We start from the raw sequence: 20,554 nt of genomic DNA, 5'->3' as shown, positions 1-20,554 counted from the left end.
ATCCTGTTTTTGTGCCAAAATACAGAAGATGCACTGAGTATTACAGTACATATTTTTTAGGTGGAATTGTGTTGCAGAAAGTTTTTGGGCAAGCGTGCCAGTCTTTTCCTTCTGTGGCTGATCTCCGGACTCTGAACAGAATTGCACAGGCATTGCAGCTGTACATAGGCTCATTTGTTCTGTTTCTGGTTTCCATTTTGCCTTACAGGGAGGCTTTGGATGTGTAACCTCATATCTCTGGCTGAGTCCTTGGTCTATGCAATGGGTATGGTTATTCTTCCTTATTCAATTAAGTATTTAGAAGGCCAGAAGAAGCAAAACTACCTTTTTCAGGTGTAACTTTTATTGCCAATAGTGAGAATGCCACCATATCAAGTTCATTGTAAACTCGTTGTCAGTATACTAATGATTGCAAACACTGCAGACAAACTAGTTTGTATCTTAACTCTTTATGAAAGACTCTGATACCACAATGACAAGAATCACAGAAAACAGTACAGTTACAAACCTACAGGACTTTACTTCATCAGGTCCATCAAGCATTATTTTTAAAGTATCCACTTTATTAAGTAACCTTGTGAGAAGAAAAGACATGCAAAATAGAGCTTTTTGGGTGGATGGTAGTTACAAAACTTTACAGCACCCAGTTCAATAAGACTGATCCTGATTAGGACATCCAAGTAATACAAACAGATAACAGATCTAGATGCACTTATCTATATAGGTATGTTTAATGCATCTTTCAAATCAAGATTCTAGGAAGAAATCCTCACCTATATCCTTTAGTATCAGGGATGTACACTCTCAGGCCATAAGGGAAGCACTAAATTACCTTTTATGAAAAAAACAAACAACCCCAAACTTCTTGTTTTAAAGGCAATTAATACAATTAAGTATGAAACAGCACCTTTCATGCCAGGAATTCACACTACATGAGTTCACTTGGCCAGAAAAGTGCAGTGTTTGTTCCTAAAACTATAACTACAAGAATCTAATGTTCAGTCTGGAAAGATTTCAGCTCTGTATTGATAGGGTAAAGAGTGGCTAAGGTTAACAGGAGCTTTTGAGAGAAAGGGAAGAGAGAAACAGGTGTTATTTTCTTGAGTAATTGTTCCACTCACAAAAACAGACAAAAGAAGCATGTGTAAGCACCCTATGGATGAAGGATAGGTTAATCTTGATACAGAAAGCATTTTAGGTCTTTTACAGGGGAAAAATTGCCCCATCTTTCCTTGAATTAGTAGCCAAAGCTTCCCATGAGCCTGGTTCATTCTACCACTGTAAGGAACAGGGCAGGTGATATTTAAAAGTAATTTCTTTCATATTGCTTGGCTCTTCCTCTTGGGGTTATTCAACAGAACTTACAGTTCACACTGCTGTCATAGTATCATAACAGAGGCTATTTGCCCCACAACCTTTAATACAGGATTGCATTTTTTCTGATGACATACTAGCTTTGATGCATTCAACCAGTTCCTAAGTAAATGAAGGATGTTTAGTGTGTCCTGCTTTCATGTATTAAAGTATATTATTGATTTTTACCTCCTAAAACAAACCCATCACGTCCTTGGATTACACATGTAAGGAGGGAGCAGGCCTGAAATTAAATAAGTTTTTATAGTGATTATCCCTTCCTAAAAGTAGTAGATGCATATTTCAGTATTTTGTATGGCTTGCTTAAATTACCTTAGTTTTTAGATTACTTTTCACAGTCTGTATGATTTCCCTTGTGTAATTTCGTTCTCATGGAAAATGGTAAAATGCTTATGATATGGACTCTTTTGAGCCTTTTATTAAGCTGCTTTGTCTCCAGCTGGGAGAAAAAAAAATATGTTCCATATTACATGTACAGGAAAATTCCTGCCATTATTATTATTATTACTATTATTATTATTATTATCCTCTAATGATTCTGCAGTGCTCAATTTTATTATTATTATAATTATTATCATTATTATTATTATTATAGTTCTCCAATGATTCTGTAGTGCTCAATTCATAATCAAAAAAGACAAAACTTCATGCCAGAGATATTAAAGGAACTAATCTCTATGCCTTCCTCATTAGGAGGAATTGCTCAAGAGCATGTTGTCCTTATATACAGATTGCCCCTGTAAGGCTGCCAATGTCAGCAAGACCTTGGGTGCATCTGTCATGCTCGTGACCGTAGACTTGATACATTTTCTTTTGTGTATTTGCTCATGAGTACAAAAAATTTCTGATTTGGTTTTTTTCTCAGAGTTTGCTTCCCTTGCTTCTTGCATCATATAAAACCCAGCAACTGGAATCAAGGGCAAAGTCTCTTTTTTCCTTCCTACAGGAATATTTTCTGATAATTGAGTTAATATTGAAAGTCAACTTTTTTTTGGTGTAAGACTTCAGGTCTTGCATATATTGGATAAGTCAATGAATAAATTCCTTTAAATATATTAGCTAGGTAAAATAAGGATTTTGAAACTATAAAAACAAGAATTGTGCAGATTTTCAGGATATGTATTTTTTCTATCTTGGTGTACAAATATCTTTCAGATACTTTTCTAGAAATGTTTCTTCAGGACGAGAGTGACTGTGGTTCTGGTGGTTGCTTGCACTGAATTATTCCTTGGTTCACAAGGTAGTCAGTGACAGTTTTCTTCTCACTGCTGCTCTGAGTATCACTGCAGCAGGCTTAAACACTCAATTTTGTGCAAGAGTGATTCCCTATTAAGAGTGTTGACTCTGTCCAACAGATCTTGTGACCCTTTCTTTAATGGCTTTTATTGTCTTTTGCCACCTCGTATTTGTTTTTAATCTGCTTAATGTATGCCTTATCCTGCAGTGCTCCCAAAGCTAATGGTTTATGAGACATCTTATTGTAGTAGGGCTACATGACTTGCATAAATCTACCAAATGGTAGCCTATTGCATATTGCCTTCAAAATCTAATAAGCATTCAACTTTGTTTCTCAGCCAGCTGGCAGGCCTTTGTGATGTCATTCTGATTTTATGACGAAACACTGATGTAAAGCAGTGATAACTAAAGCTAGCTAAACTGAATAACAAAACTGAACATAAGAATCAAAGGCCAAGCAAAGGTTTGTATAGAGTGACTCAAAAAACATGCAGAAAAATAATGTGACGGCAGCCATGGGAATGCCACTTTGGGATCCCAGCCTATTCTGCTGCTTTTGTGTTCACATTTGTTCCTGATCACAGGCCAGAAAGGATTGAGCATTGACATTGTTTAATGTCACAGTTCACAATGGTATCTTGAGTTTGCACAAGGTGTTTATGTGGTCAAGACATGGAAGTTGAAATTATGAACCCTGACTCCAATGTCTTTGTTGCAGCACTAGAAGTAATACTTCAAAATGGAACCCATTCCTCCCACAGAGGAGGGAACAAACCAAAGTATGCATTATCTGCAAAGCTTACATTGTAAAACACGTGAAAGGGAGAACAGACTAGTGGACCTAACAGATAGTTTCCCTTCTAGCTTTTGAATTTCATGAGAAAATGATTAATAATCTTTCCTAGCTATGCTATTTTTCAAATAGACATGCTATTGCAGGAAAGAACCAGAGATTCTCTTCAAGAAAAGAGAGGATGAGAGCTTTGTGACCAATAACGTCCAGAAAGTAATGCCTGGAATATTAAGTCCTAGTTTTCCAGAAGGTAAAGGAAGAAAGCATAGTGATAAATGAAAGGAACTGACATGCCTTGCTTACAAATGTAAATTCCTCCAAAAAGGGTATTTCAAATGTAAGCCTTCAGGAAAGCAGGTACATGTGCATTTTAGAATCACAGAATATTCTGAGTGGGAAGGGACCTACAAGGATCATCAAGTCCACTCTTAAGTGAATGGCCCATATGGGGATCAAACCCCCAGTCTTGGTATTATTAGCACCATGCTCTAACCAACTGAGCTCATCTGCTGCTGAGAAGCTGTCCCCCCAGCTAAGCCTGGGCATGGTGTGTATGAGTTTTGAATCTATCAATCAAAAGACTTTCAGCCAACCTAGTTCCTGAACTCAGACTGCTACCAGCGAAGACTCCTGTTAGGCTAAACCCTGAAGGTTTCTCAGAGCCGGTTCTGTTACAGAATGTTGTCACTCAGTGACATCAGCAAAGGCATAGAGGAAATGTACTGTAATTTTGAATTTAAGTTTTCTGAGTTTTCTAAGTCATCAAACAACTCTGTAGGGGACAAATAACAGCCATTGTATGGCTTTTTATTACAAGAGGGAAATCGATGTAATTCATGGCAGACAGTGAGATTGTGCTTTGCTGTGTAATTGGAAGGTGATACTGGATTTGACATTTGGTGAATACAGTCTAAGTTTATCAGTTGGTTAATCAAATTGAACACCTCCACTGGCACCATCTTTTTGGACACTGATACTGTTTGCTTTGAGATTGAAAGCAAGAGCAATCCAGCTTTGCCATTTTTTTTAACACTGATCTGGAAACTAGTGTGGCTGGGAAAAAGGAATTACCATGATATTAAGGATCTTATTATTAAGGGCTCTTAGTTAGTGAGATTGATTTAGTTCTGGCCTGTCACAAGATAACTTTTTAAAAAAATTCTGGCAGTCAGATGTACTCAAGGACAAGTCAATTTGTTTTAATCCATGTGGAGGAGGGAACAAACTAGTGTCCCTTGTGGGAAGGAGTGAGCTATCCGAAAAAAAGTGATGTAATTAATTTCCAAATCCCCCTACAAGACTGAACTGCTATACACCTGCAGAATTTTGTGCACCTCTCAGACTTAGCACTCTTCCTTTCCTTTTATCCCCCTCACTCCATCTGTTCGTATAGCACCTGTATTTCTATGCCTCACTGACTCTCCATCTGTTTCCATAATTTGTATCTTTCTCCTTTGCTTATGGCCCTTAAAATTTATAATAGAAGTAGGGAGACATTAGGAATGAGTGCCTCAACATGTTCATCTGACAAAGTCTTTACACTAATGCTTTCAGTTCCTGCCTGCTGCAGGAACTCAAGCCTGTTCTGCTACTCCAGGGCAGCTTTAGACTATTTCTAATAGCCCACCATCTGGTTCCTATAAGCAGTTAAATCTTATTTCACCCAGCTGTTGCTGCTGATGCAATTTGTACCTTTGTCCATGTACATTCTTCTCATTAGAGAGTACAATCCAACAGCAGGATCACTGTAGACCACTATGACCTGGTTTCTTGCTGCCAGTGACTGACTGGCTTAGCTCATGGTATACTGACAAAGTAGATTTCATTCTCAGCTGGATGTTACTAGCCTGGAGAAAAAAAGTATTTCTCTTTCTATGTTGATATTGGCCAGCTAGAAAGTTTATTCTTACCCCTCACTTTTCTTTCACGACAGATAAATTAGAAAAAAAATTAAAAAGCTGTGTGAAATGTAATGCCGGAAATTTATCCTGTAGTATATTAAAACTGCAACATATTAAGTGAAGATATAATTGCATTCATATCTTTCATTTAAAAAATCATAAAATACACACACATAAACATATTTCCATAAATGCCATTAAAGTAACCCACATGCTTATGTTCTGCATTATAATGCTCCATGAGGAAAGTCAAGCTGCATAAATGGACAGTATTGTGGCCTTGAGAACCTCAAAAATCCAACTGTATTTTAACACAGATGATCTTAAATAAAGTCACAGCAATAGTTCATTATAGGGTGGTTCTGTAAGTATGGTGGCCAGATGAAAGGTAGCTTGTGTTCCTGCATCACATATGATCTGGTATGATGAGTGTTTGGTTACAGCCGCTGCTGTGCGACTGCTGGGAAAACTGAGGATTTGGCAATTTTTAAAAAAATGGCCTGGGATGCATGAAAACTAGCAGAGATGAAGATTGTAACACCACTGTTGTAAGGGTGAAACTCAGATTCCAAAGCGACTGTTTTCCAAACTAAAAGTCATAGCCATTTTCTCATTGTACCCTCTGTCAATCAGCTGATTATCAAAATGGAAAATCTTCAAGAGTTATTATTCCAAAGGTCTGAGCCTCTCTGCCATTTTTAGTTTATCATAATGCAATTCAATCTGTCAGTGAATGTCACTTTGCTCATGTAGACTTTGCTTGTAATGCTTTCAGTGTAACAAAATATAGTCACTCCCACCATTTCTTAATCTTCTGCTGGTATTCAGGCCATTTTAAGAAGGTGACCTAGTATCATTCTCTCAGGCATTCAGTTAATCTGGTGCAAAAGAACTTTAAATAAGTAGCTGCTCTAGTCTGTTTTATTGCAGAAGACCTTCAGTTTGCACAAATACAAATCCCCATGCTGGATACCTAAGACATGAACTGGAAAAGATACGTGTATGTATATGTATATATATATAAAATTAATAAGTCATACTTTGAGCTTTTACAGTGCCTTTCATCTAACACCCTAAAAGTGCTGTAGAAACATTAACCCCCATAATACCCTTTGCACAGAAGTAAACATGAAACCCATGAAATACAAGTGACGTCTCAAGGTCACAGAGTGAAGGTTACAAGTTTTTCGTCGCTTAGGGATTCTGCTCTAATAACTAAGTTATATTCCCAACCCTCAGAAAATAAGCAAAAAACCCCCATATTAATTTTCAGTGGACTGGTAGTACTGGCTGGAAATGAGGTGTAGTTCGGAAGACTGTAAAATAACCTCAATAAGGTGTGTAAGTTTAAAACTCACTTTAATTTTATATGGAATTATAACAGTAATGAAATGAGATTGAACTCAAATGAATAACGAGATCTAAATTGAGAAATGGTGTGATAATGCTTTCCATGGTTCAATTAGTCAGCCATCTGTAGTACTTTCTACTAATAGTTACATTGCCTGGTTTAGAAGAGATTTAAACGCCTCTGTCTAGTTTTCAAGAACATGCACGCATTACACAAGAGATATTAGGCATGGTGGGGAAAATATAACAGGAAATGTGTGTGCATTGACCCACATCCAACAGATCTCAGTTTAATATGAAGCCAGTCTGAATATTGAAATCATTAACCGGAAAAAAATCTGAATATAAGTGAAACTGCACCATGCATTTCCTCTGTAACCAGCTACTTGAAAACCTTTTTTCAGATCTGAATACTGTTTTGCCTTCAGTGGCCATTTCCATCGTGGAGACCCTGTTTGAATGTTGCCTGTTTTGTTCCTTCTCAGTAGGGCTAAGGCTAGGACTGTCTTCTGTCACACTGTAGAAGCATTGAGAAGCACTGATTCCTAACATACAGCTTTATGTCCTCAGTGTGGGACATTTTATCCTCCGTATCTTGAGTTCATAAGGATCTCATCCTTCATCTAGGAGAGTTTAACAAGCTACAGAACTGGGATATTTTTATTATTATTAGACTGAGTTGATAATGTTTCTGTACTGCAGAAGTATTGGTCTAAGGTGAGAACCAGGTATCACTGGTTAGTGCAAGCTGAAGAAGGTAAAGCAAAACAGTTCTGTGTCCAAAGAAGAAATAGCTCTACTTGTAGTATTTTCTGAAACCTGATATTAATCCAGAAAAGAATGGAGAGATGACACTCCATATTTAAAAATGGCTAATACTGAATTTATTAGAGTGTCAGAGGCAGGAATTCTTTCGCAAAAAGGAAGGTAAAACACTGAAGAAGGTTGGTTGTATGTTTTAGTTGATGTTAGAAAGCAATTAGTGTACCATCCAGGAGAAAAGGTAGTAGAAATACTCTTTTTTAAAAAAAAAAAGTTAACATAATCTAGGTTATGTCTTTATTGATAGTGATAAAAACCTGGTAAATTTATTACTTTGTGATTCTTGCAATACACGCGGAAGTGTGTTGCATTGACACATCAATCACCTCCTAATTAGTTGCCAGTGCCTGTCACTGAAAGGGCAATAACCTGATGCACAATGAACAAAGTGTATTGCCTAAATACTGTCTATTGAAATAGTATTTATTTATATTAATGGTAACCTGCCCTTGATAAACTTTCATTGTCCTATTGCTCTGTTGCAGTTAGTTAATAATTTACTCATGACCACTTGTCTCTAAATAGCTGAATCTTTCCGCAAACAAAAGAGGAAGTGTTTTATAAACCTTTTTTTATATAAGGAGGGTGGGTTTTCTTCCAGGAAAGCAATGTAGTAGTGAGCTGGCTTTGTCTGTGGGAGTGAGTATAAGTACCCCTGAAATTCTAATTTAACTTTTCTTGTTTTAACACAGACTGAATACTGTACTGCTAGAGCTTCTCTGGGACCACACTAAGACCACTGAAGTACTGATTATTTCATGTTATAGAATCTTAATACGGCTGTAGGTTCCTCCAGCACTTCAAATGATGTCTTTTTAATTTTGGGTGATAAACACATTACATGGCTTTTCTTTTTCACCTGCCTTGATCCTAAAAGACATAGAATGATCACAGGACTTCATCTCTTCACCAATCTAAAAAGTTCTAGGTTTCCCATTTCTTGATACAAAAAGAAAACACTTGAAATATGACATTGTGGAAATTCAGAGGAAGAAAAAAGTCTTGATAACAAGCTTAGTAAAGTTGATTATACTAAATAATACTTTATAATACACATTTAACAATAGGCATGATTAATGAAAAACAGATCAAGTTCAAGTACCATGAACCCATGTAAACATTAAAAGTATTCTAACCATTGCAGTTAGCAATAGACTGTGTATATCAGTTTCTCATAATCTAAGGGTAGTTGAGCAATAATGTGTTATCACATGTATAGCAGTGAACTTCCTTTTAGTAGAGGAGATGCTGGGAAAACCTGTTGTGTGAGATAAAGTAATATAATACACAAGAGTTTATTGTCAGAGACTTTGACTGGGACTTGACTGAGATGGTGAATAGGTGGAAGGTTTGTGATTAATATGTCTCACACTTAAATACTGTTTAGTATTCCATTGCCTAAACCTGCATGTTAATTAATAATTAATTCAGAATATCCACCTGTGAACATTTATGAAAATAAATGCTTTATTATGCTTTTCCTCAAAGATAGTGCTCCACCGATTACAAATTAGCCTGTCTAACTATTATTAGATATGCACATGTAAATTATTACTAGATATCCACTATAGATATTATTACTAGATATTACTATATATCCTTCATTGATGTAGCTACAGACTTGTATTCAAAAGCCAAACTGCACCCACTGCAGAAGACAGAAAGAATCTATGCCTTTTGTCAAATAACTTATCTTAGTTCTGACCATAGGTTGAATTACAATTAGCCTATAAGAGAAAACAGAAATTAACATCTGCCTGCAGATCAGATTAAATTAAAGCCATGAATATGAGTAGATGCAGCATATGAGACTACTCAGTTAATAAAGCTTCATTCTACTATTATTATATTGCCCACAGGCTGCAGCTGAAGGTCAAAACAAGACTTCATTTTGTTGGTTGCCATTAGGTATCCCAACATTCCACTGAATTTAGCAAAGATAAAAAATTATATGTGCTGCTAGAAAATACTTCCTTTTTAAGGCAGCCTTCATTTTGGCCTTGAATTCAGTGATTTTTAATTCAGCCTGAGGATATTTTGTTTTATAACCTGCTGCAGGCTTAGTACTGCATATAAGACTGCTGCATTAGCAGAGCTCTGACATTTGACACTTAGCTGTGACTACTGCTATATATTTGATCCTTAGCAGCACCATTGACTTGTGAGAGGACATATTTGGATCTATCAGTGAGAAAACAGAATATTATGTCTTTAGAATACTATTTCAAAGATTAATCTTATATCAGGAATCACTGATTCCTTCAAAAATTGTGACTAAGTTGGGTATTATTTTTTTGTTATTTTGTTAATTGAAAAACATATAGTTCCAAACAGAAAAGAAAATACTAAACTGTATTAATTTTGGAATTAAAGGTCACCTTTATATTGCACGCTGGCAAATACAACCTCAGTAAGAAGTAAGTGCTGATGAAGTCAGCAAGCAATTAAGGACATGACTCCTACACAACCTCTTCAGCTTACTAGTCACTTAATCATACAAGGTGTCGAGCCTTGTCACCGTGGACCTAAACCACATGCTTAATTTTAAACATGTGACTCGGTTACAGGATTCTGTGAGATTACTTGTGCATAACATTAGACACCTGTTTAAATGCTTTGCTGGATCAAAGCAGGAATGTTCAGCATTTTGCAGGATGCATGTTAACTGGGTTTTATCTCATCCTCCTATTAGAAAAACACTTTCGTGGATATATGCTTATATAGTGGGAAGAGAAAGAGCATCTTCTGATTATGTTGAGATTCAGCTTTTCAGACCTTACTGTAAGGGCTGATGTTTGATAATGAAAGATTTATTTTATTCTAATTTATTTTCAGTTGCAAATTACCAGTTCTCAGCCATTCAGCTCCAGACTGCCATGAGAGACAAGAAAGCAAAGCAGGTCATTGCAAATGCTGCTCTTCCTGAATTATGTTGAGGCTATTGTCAAAAATAAACACCAAGTTCCTAAATGTGAATATATCCTGGGGAGAGCAAAGTGTGTCATAATGAGCTGCAAAAAAATTGAGTGGCTGCTTGTAAACATATGGTCTCCCCTTTATGGTTTTAGTATTCCTGATGTCTGATTTTTCAGTGTTAAGCAGATTTACACCTCATGGACATCAAGCTAGCTAGTGCTCAGAGCTGTTCTCAGTGGCTGGTTTCAGTCCACATACATATTCACATTTTTCTTTGGTTTTCTCATTTAGCTGGCTTTTATGAAAATTTCCATTGGCCTATTTGGAGTAGAGCAGCACTACTGTTCTGCTACTATTACTTTGCTCCCCAAGTAATTTACATTGTACACAACAGATTTTGGAGGCCTACAGTATCTTAAGGCTGGCAGCTGGTTTCAGGAATGACTCGCAGAGCTTCCATTGTAGGGGCTCTGATTCTACCAGCAACGCCTCTCTGCAAGTGCCATGTGGCAAAGTTGGCTGCTGGACCTAAAAGAGAATTGCCCAAAGAAAACAGGCATCTTTAGATTTATATTTTACAATTACACTTTCTTCCCTCCATTCCCTTTTAGTCATTTCTTAGAAGGGCTAGAGTCAAAGCTAAATGGTTCCTAGAAACAAGTAAATAAAGCTACCTGGCCTACACAATTCCAATATGCAAGATATCAGGTAAAGTGAATAGAAAAACGCTAAAAGATGAGGCAATAAACATTTAGTTCTCCAAATTAAATTCATTAGAAAAAATTTATATTGGTCTGTGTGATCATTATTATGGCAATACCCGAGCAGTTCTGGAATTCTTGGTTTATAGCTAGCAGTCATAGTCACAGAGTGAACACTGCTGTTGGAAATTGCACAAAGGTATGGGGGACACTCATACTGCTGTGTGTTTTCATAATTATGGCACGTACAGAACTTATGTATTTCCTGTACTACTATAACAGTTTCTGTATTGCTCCATTGGAAGTTTCTGGGCCTATCTGGAAAGCCCAAGGAGTGCCAGTATTTATACAAAGAACTAGACAGCTTCCACAAAACAAAAGTTGTGCAGAAATAAGAAGAAGTCCTGGCATTGCCCTGATATCTTTTCAGGGTGATGTTGCTGTCCTGATTTTATACAACACAAAGCAGTGTCAGAAAAAATTTACCCTACTTCTTCTTATTTGTACCAGCAGCGGTTCTTTGCACACCACTTATTTCTCTGTTGTTCTGTTATCATCATTTAGTACAGGGTGAAGTTTACTGCTTCTCTCTATGGTTTGGTCATCAGGGCCCACTCAGAAAAAGGGGAACTAATGGCTTAAGAGAGACGTTGTAAAGGTCTTTTTCTTCATGTGTTTTGTTGTAAGTATTGTTGATGCATTCATTAACTGCTGTTTCTGTATCTCTCTTTGTTAGTCTACCTGTGTTTAATAGTGGTTGCTACTATTCTGTCTTCAGAACATCCTGATATCTTTCTAATTTCTTCTTTCCTGTGGCAAAATCCCCGATAGGAAGGAAAAATCCTTAGTACAAACGGTAATAAACAGGTTCTCATTCACAGGAGTCAAGAGTACTTTTAAGTGTGTGGATTGATATTTATTAAATGCACTTACAGACCTCAGAGGATATAATATGGCTTAATTAATATTGCTCCTGAGGTCATAATTTCTGCTGTCACATTTTTTCAGACAGCAGCCATGTGTTAATATTCCATTAAACCATACACATTTTGCAATAATAAGTGGTTCTACTGGCAAGAAATATCTAATCAAATATCATGTGATTTGGTAAAGCTGGAAAGAAGAAAATGAGGATGAGGAACTACACTTAGGTCTAACTCTTAAACAAAATACAAAGATATTCATGACTTGCTTTATGAAAATAAAAAAAAGGCCAAAGAAAATGCTCTATGTTTGCAATATTCATTTGTATTAAATTCCTATTCATACCATATGGATTAGCGTGAACAAGGGCTTTTCTTTAATATTTTATTTGGCTGGATTGAGTGCAAGGGTTCCAGTACTCTGGAGGTGATCACTCGGAATGACTGGGTGACCCATTAAAGCATTCTGCTGAGGTATGTCTTTGTCCTGCCAGCTGGAGGATTTTGCCAGGGTTAAGTGCCAAAATAGATCTCAATACGAAAGTTTTAACTAATTCAAGGAAATCGTTATGTAACCTCACTGCCAAGAATAGTGTTCACGTATACGGTTACAGAGAGATGTGATGAGGTTGAATATATTCGTATTTGCAAAGTACTTTGATAAGAAGGTGTTGCAGCATACAATATATTATCATGCTAAATATGTACTTCAATCTTTGAACAGGGATTGGGCAGATGCAAAGTAAGCTAAACAGAATTTTCAATTAACATGCACTGAAATAGCTTGTCTAAATTCTATGAAAAGAACAATCGCTAAAGATAATTATTTGCCATATGCAAATATATTGTTATATGCATATTAGTATCATCTCCTGTTAATATTTCCTCTTCAGAGTCTTTAAGACAAGGACACCAGATCCAACCTTAGGTGTGTTTTACATCAGCAGGGGCTCTTCCTTAGCGTCTCAGAGAGCAAACATTTTGCATTACAACAAAAATCTCTCAGAATTATTTCATGATACTATTTTGTTTCCAGTATCTACCTAATCATTACAATGTATTATTTTTCACTCTGCTCCCAGGACAAAGTAGGAAGAGTAAAGAATAGTATTAAAGTGAGGCTCAGAGTTAAATATGCAATACATCTGTGCTTATAGGTAAAGTCTGATTGATATTGTGTCTCTAGCATTTGAAGTCAAGACCAAGTGCCCCACTGACCTCAGGAACACAGATGTAGCCTCTTGACTAGTAGAATCTTTGATTTTTTATTTTATGGTATTTCTGTGTGTATTTGCTTGCCCTGCCACAGCCACTAACATTACATAAAAGCCAACAGCGTGTTCTACAGGGACAACACAAATCCAAAGGAGGCTGTTGGTCACGAACAGTCATTATTTAATGCTGGTTACATCTGCATAAGGTAACAACAGGATATCCTATATGAGATTGTTCACCTGAAGACTGGTGTTGCAGAGAATAAATGCATACTTAATTTTAGAACTTTGGCTTTTTACATTGGAAAGTATTTACCTTTAGAGAACCTTAAGCTGCTTGTTTAACATTTACTCTGTACCTTTAATCAAATGGTAAGGTTTTATATAACCATTAAACAAAAAAATTGTGGTAAACAAGTTTATACTATATTGGTACATAAAGGGTTTTAGTCTTTTTTAATATAATTTCCCTCTAGATAATAACATGCAATTGTTTTCTATCATTTCCCCAGACCCAGACTAAATGCCTTTAGGCAAAATTGGGGAGTACACATTTATTCTCTCACATTTTACTTAAGAAAAAAAATTGTTCTTTGTATAATGTAGTCATCATTTAGAGAACACATAAATCTTATGCTGTTACTCCATTCATAGGGTTTTTTTTCCGAACTGCCATGCCAAATTAATCCCTGGTGCAATATTGTGTCACCAGTGAAGCTGTGCCACTTACTTGCTTGGACTCTTTAGTTTTAATTGAAAGATTTATCTTTGCAGTTTCTTTGTCTTCCGTACATGCATCCTTGGAAACCCTGACTGTTTTGCCGTTATTGTCTCCTTTATATAGTTTATGCTTTCCTTCTTTTTTAATCATGGTTTCCTTTAATGGAACACACAGAAAGTTTTCTCATATAAGAAAAATAAAAATCTCACTCTGATTTATACCTGACTCATATAAATACAGTTATGCAACTTTATTTAGCTTTGTTGTGTTTATTACGCTTGATTAAATAATTTGTTATTGATAATGAGTAATTTTGCAAGTTGTATTATAATAAAATGCAATAGCTTGTTCTTCCTCATGCCAAGAATGTCGTAGGTGTTGGGATCATTGAGGAATAGAGGTGGGGGTTTTAATTGCAAAGATCCAGGTTTGATGAATATTTTAAATACTTTGCCAGTGATACTGTACACAGAATATCCACAAGAGGGAACTGTTTTACATAGAGAGGAGCAATTTCCTTGCTGCTAAAACACTGTTTTCTGGAACCAAATCCTCCAGAATTATGTTGAGTTGGCATGATTGTGTCCTTGACTATGCTATATGGTAGAACAGGAAAAATAGAGGTAAGCACAGTGTTTGTTATGTTCTGTAAATAGTACTGTTAAATAAATTTTGAGCTCTTGTGTTGAAATATTAGATAGACAACTAATCTGAAAACTAATACGTGACAGTTTTCTGTTTGCTTGGAATAGATCTTTCCAGGAAACAGAGCTGGAAAATCCTGTTTAGTCTGAAGGCAACACGAAATGCCATTGTTGCCTCAACAAACGAAGCATGTAGCCACAGGCTTTCTCAAATTCTGCTTTATAAAACCTACACTAGAAAGCAGGCCTTTCCTGATTCATAAAGGAGTAAGCTCAAATGGGACATTGTGAGGGATATTCCTTCAAGGATCATTTGTCTCTATGAATAGGTGAAAAAATACAGTTACCTACTTTGCTTTGTCTTTCACAGATAATTCCTCTTAAGCAAACTTTTCACTGGCAAGGTAAGTCTCACCAGTTGATATCAATATTTACTTTTTAGTGTGAGTTTCATCATAAATATTTGGAGAACTGAGCCATATTTATGTAAATAAAAGTTTTGTTTATATAGAGAACAGAAAAGGTTTTCCCCTGGATATACAGTGTGTATATAGTATATACATAGTATATATAATGTACGTGTTTGTTGGTTTATGAATAGTTTTTGACCATAAGAACTTAAAACAGCTTTTTACAAGTGATCACAATAAATCTCCTACCCTAAGTCTGTGTGTAAATCTTGTGTGAACACGTTCAAATCAAATTATTTTAATATACAGACTATATTCTGTGGTGTTCTTGCTTTGCTTTAGTCTGAATTTTTCTTTAGGACTGTCCTTTTTGGATACAGTGTTATGGGGATGATATTTTAGAAGTGCCTAATGATCTTGTTCGCATCCGGACTGCTCTTCAAACTGGTGTCTGCAGCACTGAGCTGCAGCAGTACACAGAGTCAAACAAATACCTTTAAACTCATATACCTTCTGAATGCATAAAGCAAAAAAACATATTTTCAGACTGCAGCACCTCTGTCAAATCTTCTGGGCCATCTCAAACAACAGCAAGAGAAGACATATGTCATGTCTGTGGCTTCAGAGACTCATCCCTTGTTATCTGCCAGACCAGAATATATAAGAAATTTCATCATGCAAAAGCCTTCCCTGGGATATGCTGTGCAGCTGCTCTTCATTGTCCCAGTCTTTCAAAGTGCACAGGGTTTATGGTTTCTATTAGCTGTAAGAGTGCCTGTAAGTACCTGGTGCTTCTGAAGATCAGACCTCAAGTGGCTGTGTTACGATGCTCCTGCCCTTGTTCCACTCCTAATGTTTGCTGATGGATAAAAGGATCCGTAGGTATGTGTGCAGCTGTGAAAAGGGTGCTGCTTGAACACCAACCCGGGAATGCCGAGCAAATGACCATCAGGACTAGGTTCTGAGCCCAGGACCCAAGGTGTGTGATCCTGTCACAACACTGCTTTGTGGCCCAGGTGACTTTCCAGCTGTGGAGAGGGTTGGTAACGAAAAGACATGTAAGGGGGTATCAGCTGTGGCAGTGCAGTCTGGGGTTGCATGTGGCAGCTGTGACATGCAGTTTCTTTTCAATCTGACTTGTTTTCTGTATTTAGAAATCTTCAACTTAATACCCTCTTACAGCAGTTTCCTGGGAATGGGCTGCATCAGGTGCGCTACATAACTGACTATCTGTTTTCCTCTAGGACAGAGTAATATAGTATTTTTCTCACTTGTATACACCTCCATATTATTATCTTTCTCTATTCAGAGGCCTCTGTTAAATGCCTCTTGAAAAAGGAAGCCTTCTCTTGAAGGAACAAACAGGAGGAACAGACTGGAGTGAGACATTATGATAAACTCATGGAGCTAGACAAATGGTGGTGTTATTGCACGAAAAAATTGGGGGTGAGAGGGCTAGAGAACCCCCCAAAAAGCTTTGAGAAGTTATAAAAACTCATTACCATCACTTAAGTAGAAAACAAAAACAAACCCCGGACAGATGCAGAAACAGAAACTACTAGTAGTAAAGGTTAAGAGATTACTATTTCATAATGGTGGCTCTCTGCTGGTGTAGCGACTAGATAAGATGGGGGAATGTCACGCACACAAAGGCTGCTGTATTTTACCCTTGGAAAGCTGTCAAGAGGATCTGCATAATACTTTGTACAGACAACTCAGTGAGCAGACCATGTGCCAAACGGAGATTTTGATTTATATATAAATAAATACATCTACAGACATATAAATTCCTCTGCTTTTCAACGTGAATCCGAAAAAAAGGTAGGAGACAACTAGCCAGATTTCCTTGCTGGCTTACCCTCTCCCCTCCCTCCCCAAGCGTGTAATTTTAAATTGCTATTTATATTTCTAAGGGTTAATTTCAGGAACGTTCTTGGGATGCGCGGCAATTTACGGTCTGCTTTTGCGGAGCGCGTTCGCAGTACTTCCCCGTGTCAATTAAAGATAATCCACGAATGCCTTTAGCGGAAAAAACCCCACGCCACAGTTCCCCGATGTTTATTTCACGCTCCCTTACCGCATTTCCATGCCAGCCCCCCCCCCTGCCCCGCCGTGCGCATCCCCGGGCACCTGCTGCTGCAGCTCAACCTCCTCCCGCGGGCCCCGAGCGCGCCCCTCTGTCCCCCCCTGCTCCCTTTCCCTGCTCCGCGGCTGCAGCCCCGGCCCCGAAGGCGCCGTTCCGGCCGGGCTGCGGAGGGGACGCGCTCGCCCATCGCAGCGGGGGAGGGATGCGGGAGATGGGATGCGGGAGATGTGCGCGGGGGCCCGGCGGGGGCCGGGGCCGTGACAGCGCCGTGCGTTGGCCGCTGCGTCATGACATCCTCCGAACCGGCCCCGCGCACGGCCGGCGCGGGGGGGCCGCCGCCGCCTGCCCCCGCCCCACCGCGGCTGCGGAGAGCGCGGAGAGCGCGGCGGCGATGGACGCGCCGGGGCCGGCGGGACTTGTTGGACCGGCAGCTCCCCGGCGCGGCCGGGCACCGCCTCGCCGCCACCTGTGAAGCGCCTCGGCGACACATAGCCCCCACCGCTCCCGCCTCGCCGTCCTCCGGAGCGGTCGCTCGGCGCCTCGGCGGCCCCGGGAGCGGGACCGAGCGGCCGCGGGGCGGGGAGCGCGGCGGGCGCTGCCCATGGGGCGCCGGGAGCCCGCCTGAGCCGGCGCCCCCCACCCGCGGCGGCAGCGGCAGCGCGGCACCCCCGGCCGGCCCGGCACCCCCGCCCCGCGGGGCCGTGGATGCGCCCCCGGAGGGGCCGCGGCTGCAGGAGAGGGGCCGTCGCGTCCCCCGGCGGCCGATAGGGAGGGGCGGGAGCCGGCGGCGCCGCTGCGCGTGTGGGAGCAACAGCCTGAGCGACAGCCGGGCCCTGGAGAGAGCTCCCGAAGGATGGGCGAGGAGGCGGCGGCAGCGCACGCACAGATGGGCCAGCGGAGGATGAATTAGGAGCCACAGGAGGCTGCTACCGGCACCGAGGGGGGAAGAGGAGAGGAAGGGGCTGGACTTGGAAGAGGAGGAGGAGGAGGAGGAGGGTGCGCGGGGGGGACTGAGTATCGCTAATAACAAGTTAAAGACTAATAACAATAATAACAGACCACCTCCGGGAGGATCCGCGGCGGAGGCTGAGTGAGGGATCCCCGCTGAGGGCAGCGGGGTCGCAGCGCTGGGTATCTTGGAGAGACGCTCCGAGGCATCAGTTTGTGGTGGTGGTGGATGATTTTTTTGGGGTGGGCGGGGTGGGGGCTGTGTATGCGGGAGAAGGAAGGGGTGGGAATCTGAGGAGGAGACTATATTTTTATTATTATTTTTAATTTTTTAAACATTATTTTCACCGTACAACGAGGACGCTCGGAATTCACCGGCCTGACGGCTCCCGAGAGGGACCCGGGAATTGTGCGGTCGCTTTTCTTCACCTGCTCTTTTTTTTTTTCTTTGTTTTGTTTTGTTTGTTTGTTTTGATTGGGGGCTTTTTATTTTTTATTACTCTCCTTATCCGTTTCCCGCTGAGCAGCGGCGGCGGCAGCAGCAGCAATATGGCTGGTGATGGGTTTTTTGGGGGGCGCTGGCGGCGGGAGGAGCTCTCGGAAGCCCCTGCGCGCCCGGCTCGCTGTTAGCTATGGCAAATGGCAGCGGCGGCGGCTCCTACCCGGGCGGCAGCGGCGGCGGCGGCGGCATTAGAATGAGTAACAATATCAACGCCAACAATCTCAACACAGACTCGTCCTCCTCCCCCGTCAATGTGCCCAAGATGGATGCGCTCATCATCCCGGTGACCATGGAGGTGCCCTGCGATAGCCGCGGACAGCGCATGTGGTGGGCTTTCCTCGCCTCATCCATGGTTACTTTCTTTGGGGGACTATTTATCATCCTGCTGTGGAGGACCCTCAAGTACCTGTGGACTGTCTGCTGCCACTGCGGGGTCAAAAACAAGGTAACTCCCCCTCCCTTTCCCCTTCTGCTGCCGGTGATGGTTTGGTGCGGTGCTGTTGGTGAGGAGTAGTAGTAGGAGCCCAGCCTTGTAGACCAGGACACCTAGGCGAGGTGGCACTGGAGCGGACGCCGAAGGGCTATCGTTGGATGGCAGTGTGCTGTCTGCTCTTGTGGTAGGGTTGCCATGGGCTGTTGGGAGCCGTGGGGAGTGTGGCTGGAGGTTGTGAGGTGCTGAGTGCAGTCCTGAGGCGTCCCTGTTCCCCCCGTTCTGTTCCACATAGGGGCTCATTCGTTTTCATCTGGTGGCACGAAAGTTGCACCTGGTGTTCCCTCACTCTCAGTGAGGCACATGCTGGTGTAGTGGCACAGTGTGGATCAGAAGTTTATCTGCACCCCCGGGACCGCATATGATGGCGGGGTAGGAGCTTGCCTTTGCTGATCTAAATTCTCAGTTCCCTTGTGGAATGAGAAACTTTGAGAAATTTACCTTTTCAACTTTGCCACTCAAGTAAATATTTTTAAAGCTAGCTGACAATCTTTGATGCTTCTGTTTGTTAAATTAAATGTGGCTATCTAGAGGTATTCAGTACATTCATAACACGCTAGATCAGTATTCTCTTAACCTAAGTGTGAAGTCTTTGAGGCAACCTCACTGCCTCTTCGATTTTTATATATTCCCAGCTGGAAGAAAGCATGGTATGTGAAGGAAGTTCAGCTCCTGTTTTGAAGGGTCTCTTTTCAAACCAAAACTAAGACTTGCTCAGGTCCACACTTCAGTTTTTGATTAAGACAAATGGGATAGAAAGTGTTAAGACTCTGTATTGTGAAAGTGGATTTTGACAGACCCCAAAATAGACCGGCAGCTGGAGTTTCTCCCCTTCCCTTTTCACATTTTTTGAATTACAAATGGAATAATATCTGCTTCAGTTATTCCTGGCACACAGACACCCACAAAAACATACACACCTTTTAATATATGGTTGCTAGGTTGCTGGCTTGCTTTGACATACAGTGAGCTGTCTCCCCCTTTCTCCTGTCCCCTCCCCCCTAAACACACTTGATACAGCACATAACCCTGCTGTACGAAGGGTCCAACATTTAGGGGAAACCAGAAAAAAAGTTAGAGCCTGCGAAGTTAAGGTACTTGTTTGTTGTGTAGTTTGGATTGCCTAAATGAACCTCCACATTCCAGTTGGAAGTTAAACTATTACAGTGAACTTGGCCTATGTATGGGAGGAGTGATTGCTAGAGTTAAGGAATAAAAGCTTTTAAGTCAACCTTAAGCATCAGGAATCCTACCAGGCAGTACTACTTCTCTATAGGCAATTTTTATTTCATTTCAAACCAAAGCTGAACTTTCTTAGAGAGCTGTCAGCCAGGTATGATGACACAGCTGTAATGAATTTGTGATAATAAGATACCAGTTCCTACAACAGTAAAAGGCAATTTTCAAGAAAGGGTGAGTAGTTAAGACTTACCTTTGGTTTTTTTGAGTATTTAGCATTTTCTTCTCCATGGAATGAGACAAATCTAAAGGGGCTATCAGGGATCTGGATGAAAAAGAAAATT

General features: G+C 40.3%; 1 protein-coding gene across 40 annotated transcripts in view; it reads left to right on the top strand.

The window, feature by feature from the left end:
* Positions 1-18,316: 18,316 nt before the first annotated feature.
* Positions 18,317-20,554, top strand: part of KCNMA1 (potassium calcium-activated channel subfamily M alpha 1) — a 468,160-nt gene continuing 465,922 nt past the window's right edge. For all 40 annotated transcript variants that reach the window (XM_027700116.1, XM_027700105.1, XM_027700104.1 and 37 more), the window contains exon 1: positions 18,317-18,986. In XM_027700116.1, coding sequence (XP_027555917.1) covers positions 18,672-18,986 — 315 coding nt within the window. In that variant the 5' untranslated portion in view covers positions 18,317-18,671. The remainder of the gene's footprint in view (positions 18,987-20,554) is intronic.

The sequence above is a fragment of the Neopelma chrysocephalum genome, unplaced genomic scaffold (assembly GCF_003984885.1).
Source record: "Neopelma chrysocephalum unplaced genomic scaffold, ASM398488v2 Primary Assembly neopelma1_143, whole genome shotgun sequence".
In the NCBI taxonomy this organism is placed as follows: domain Eukaryota; kingdom Metazoa; phylum Chordata; class Aves; order Passeriformes; family Pipridae; genus Neopelma; species Neopelma chrysocephalum.
Note: the sequence above shows the minus strand (reverse complement) of the source record. Positions and strands in the feature narration are given on the sequence as shown.